This window comes from Nicotiana tomentosiformis, chromosome 4 (assembly GCF_000390325.3).
Source record: "Nicotiana tomentosiformis chromosome 4, ASM39032v3, whole genome shotgun sequence".
In the NCBI taxonomy this organism is placed as follows: Eukaryota; Viridiplantae; Streptophyta; class Magnoliopsida; order Solanales; family Solanaceae; genus Nicotiana; species Nicotiana tomentosiformis.
In genome coordinates this window covers 88,668,232-88,672,251 of record NC_090815.1, presented here as the reverse complement: position 1 = coordinate 88,672,251, position 4,020 = coordinate 88,668,232, and the positions used below count along the sequence as shown (strand labels likewise).

At 44.1% G+C, this 4,020-nt stretch overlaps 1 protein-coding gene across 1 annotated transcript; it reads right to left on the bottom strand.

Moving 5' to 3' along the window:
- Nucleotides 1–412: 412 nt before the first annotated feature.
- LOC104113541 (uncharacterized) lies at nucleotides 413–3,487 on the bottom strand. Its single transcript, XM_070201320.1, has 4 exons — nucleotides 3,473–3,487; nucleotides 2,721–3,120; nucleotides 2,245–2,564; nucleotides 413–730 (listed from the first exon to the last, which is right to left on the bottom strand). The coding sequence occupies exons 1-4, from the start codon at nucleotides 3,485–3,487 to the stop codon at nucleotides 413–415; spliced, it is 1,053 nt and encodes a 350-aa protein (XP_070057421.1).
- Between the last annotated feature and the right edge of the window lie 533 nt (nucleotides 3,488–4,020).

Genomic DNA, 4,020 nt, shown 5'->3' with positions numbered 1-4,020 from the left:
ACACACGTCCTCTCACGGCTAATGAGCGTGTCATGATTGCAAGGTAGGAGCCGTGAATTAATCAGTTTCAACCATACTTGAGCCTTTGTCCTAATCTTTTTCTTGGGCAATTTCCTGTGCCGATTTGTTTTCTTATCCCGAACCCAATTTTCCATCGAATTGACACCACAAAGAGTGTGTGTCAGCTCTCAATATGTAGGACAGGCGATGAAGTAGTCCAATGTCTCTTGAGGCACATCCAGATCACCTGAGAAATTACATATTGTCGTGGCTGAAAAATCTATCAACCTTCCACGAATCGGCACCGACTGTTCAGTATCTTTTGGATCAAACCCGGAATAGAATTCCCGAACGCGATTGAGATTTATATTCCCAGTGTTTTTTAACACATAACACAACCCCTGATGCCTCTCTAAATTGATTGGTACTTAGCTTGTAGGCGACGCTCGTGAATAGCAGCTTCTGGATGTACATGTTTTGGCCGGCAATGCCGGTACCAATCCTTAGTATGTGGGGGTATGCTTTTGAGTCCAAACTCCCGATGTCCTTGAGGTTGTGGACGAGTGGCTGCTATAGTTGCCACGGCTTGCGGTCCTTCACTTTGACAAGAAGTAGCTCCCCCTCCCTTTTCTCTTCTTCGGGGGAGGCAAAGAGGTAGCCTTAGCTTTATATGAAGCAGTGGATGTGGCTTTGCCTTTACCGGTGTCTTTTCTTGGGGGCATATTCGTTCCTACACAAGTAAGCATTAATCAGTTTAAGCTGTATTTCAACATTTCAACACATGGTCTTGCTACCCCACACTTAAGAGTTTAACACATGAGTTTTCTACAATTTCCGAGGTTACTCAGACTTTACCTCATATTTACTTAGCATGAGAATCAATCAAGGACATATGGGTACTTCCTCCAATTTTGAAGCATTGAGCTACCAGTGAGCCACCCTACACTTAAGATTTTAAATTGGTGCATGACTACATAACACTAGTCTTACAATCCCGGAGACTCTGGCTCCAATGGGGACATAGAATGCCTTTGAGGCATTCTGACAATGCACTAGTGCCATGGGAGTGCTTGTAGGGATAAGGGATTGCTTCACCCTCCCAAATCGGCTTGGGAGTTCTGTGCTACCACTTTTTCACACAAAAACAACACCATTCCTATAGGATTCATGGGGTTGGGACACACCAACATATTGTTACAATGAAGAACATCCCCAAACATTGTGCCCAATGTCATGCATTCACCCAACTCAAAATTTCCAAAGAATAGAGATAGAAATCATACCTTAGATGTTTAAGAGGAGGGATTGCCCTTGCATTGATGTTGCAGGTGAAGGAAAGAGAAGAAGATTGCTTGTCTTCAATGGGTTTGTGAGGGAGGGGGCTTTGCAGTGTTCTTCTTGCATGAGTGTGTGAGCAGTGAATCTTTGGGCAGTGAAGTTTTGAGCGTGTGTGTGTGGTGAGGTTTTGTTTTTTTTAGCTTTGGGCATTTAAGTGAGGGAGGTGTTAAGATAAATAAGGGGGAAAAACTTAAAATAAGCCGAAAAATCCTTACCTGGTGACGCGTGGAACTTACCTCGCCCTAACCCTCGCGACGTGAGCTCAAATGCGATCCTGGGGGCTTGCGGCGCGAGGTATGTCACTTGGTCTATCATGCCTTATCCCTTGTGATGCCAGATATAACGTGAGCTGCGGCTCACCCAAACCCATGCGAGGCAAACTATTTCGCCAGCTACACCTCACCTCAACCCTCGCGAGGCGAGCTCCCCCAATAGGTTTCCTTCAGGCGATGATTAATGTCCCTCTCGACTTGCCCAAAATCACCTGCAACTTGTTAGTACCTAAAAACGAAAAGAAAATTATAACTACACTAAAAATCAACTACGAGTTGGGTTGCCTCCCAACGAGTGCCTTACTTAACGTTGCGGCACGACGAATACAACATTAGAATGGGTTGCCTCCTATGAAGCGCTTGATTAAACATCGCGGCACGATGCAGGTAATTGTACTTAAGGCTCGCTCAACCTTGGTGGTTCGAGAAGATGAGTCACCGACACTACTTTCGCATCATCCATGCCCAAATAATGTTTTAACCTATGCCCATTGACTTTAAACGTGCGAGAGTCATTTTCCGCAGCAATCTCTACGGCACCAGTGGGGTGAATCTCTATCACACGAAATGGTCCTAACCATCTTGACTTTAATTTGCCCGGGAATAACCTCAATCTTGAATTGTATAGCAATACCATATCTTCGGGTTTAAAACTACGCTCAAGAATATTTTTATCATGCATCATCTTCATTCTCTCCTTGTATAGTCTTGTGCTCTCAAAAGCATGGTAGCAAAACTCATCAAGCTCGTGCAACTCTATGACTCTACTTTTACCCGCAGCATTTATATCGAGATTCAGCTGCCTCAATGTCCATAAAGATCTATGCTCTAACTCCACTGGTAAGTGACACGCCTTCCCAAACATAAATTTATACAGCGACATGCCAATTGGAGTTTTGAAAGCGGTACGATAGGCCCAGAGTGCATCATCTAACTTTCTCACCCAATGCGTTCCTGTAGCATTCACAGTTTTTGTCAAAACGCTCTTTATCTCTCTATTCAAAACTTCCACTTGCCCACTTGTTTGTGGATGATATGGGGTGTCAACCTTGTGGCGTACATCATACGTTTCTTACAACTTTGCGAAGGCTCGATTACAGAAGTGAGTGCCTCTGTCACTGATTATTGCCCTTGGAGTGCCAAATTGGGTGAATATATTCTTTCTCAAATAACCAATTACCCCCTTTGCATCATTTGTAGGGAGAGTTGCAGCCTCCACCCATTTTGACACGTAGTCCACAGCTATGAGTATGTACTTGTTGCCATAAGAGCTGATGAAAGGCCCCATGAAATCGATTCCCCATACATCAAACACTTCTACCTCCTGAATTGGATTCATAGGCATCTCATGTCGGCAGGAAATATTCCCGGTTCGTTGGCATTCGTCACAACCCTTCACCCATAAGTGTGCATCTTTGAAAAATGTCTGCCAGTAGAAGCCAAACTCCAGCACTTTCGCAGCTGCCCTTACTCCCCCGAAATGGCCCCTATATGATGACGCGTGACAAGTCTGCAAAATAGAAGATTGGTCTATATCAGGGATACATCTCCGGATCATGTTATCAACACAAATCCTGAATAGATAAGGCTCATCCCAATAATTCATGCGACAATCACAAAAGAACTTTTTCTTTTGAACAGAGGAAAGGACATAGGGAACAATACCGCTTGGCATGTAGTTTGCAATGTCTGCATACTATGGGGCTACCTCAAGGTACGTGGCTAGTAGTTGTTTATCCAGGAAAGTATCCACAATATCTTCCACCTCAACCTTCTTTTCGGATCCTTCCACCCTAGACAAGTGATTAGCCACTTGGTTCTCCGTTCTTTTTCGGTCACGGATTTCCAAGTCAAATTCTTACAGCAGTAGCACCCATCGAATCAGGCACGACTTTGACTCCTTCTTATCAATTAGGTACCTGAGAGCAGCATGGTCAGTATAAACAGTTACCTTCGAGCCTATCAGCACCAGGTATGACCTGAATTTGTCAAATGCGAACACCACTGCTAGCATCTCCTTCTAGGTCACTGTGTAATTTAGTTTGGCACCACTCAAAGTTCTACTTGCATGACTTTGATATATTGGATGCATGACTTTGTCTTTGAGTTGCCCAAGCACTGCTGCCACATCATAGTTGCTTGCGTCACACATTAGCTCAAATGCTCCCAGTCAGGTGCAACTATGATAGGTGTTTTCACCAGCCTCTTCTTCAATTCCTCAAAAGCTACCCTGCAATCATGAGAAAACACAAAAGGGTGATCGTTTTCAAGCAATTTACACAAGGGGTTAGCAATTTTGGAAAAAGCTTTTATAAACCATCTATAGAACCCGGCATGGCTAAGGAAACTTCTTATTGCATTGACGGAAGTGGGTGGTGGAAGCCTTTCGATCACATCAACCTTTGCATGA

Excerpts from the sequence above, each read along its gene's own strand:
- LOC104113541 (XM_070201320.1), bottom strand. Across the intron at positions 2,565-2,720 it reads GGCAATAATCAGTGACAGAG|GAACGCATTGGGTGAGAAAG; the intron begins GCACTCACTTCT and ends TGAATGCTACAG. Across the intron at positions 731-2,244 it reads GTTTTAAACCCGAAGATATG|GAACGAATATGCCCCCAAGA; the intron begins GTATTGCTATAC and ends TTACTTGTGTAG.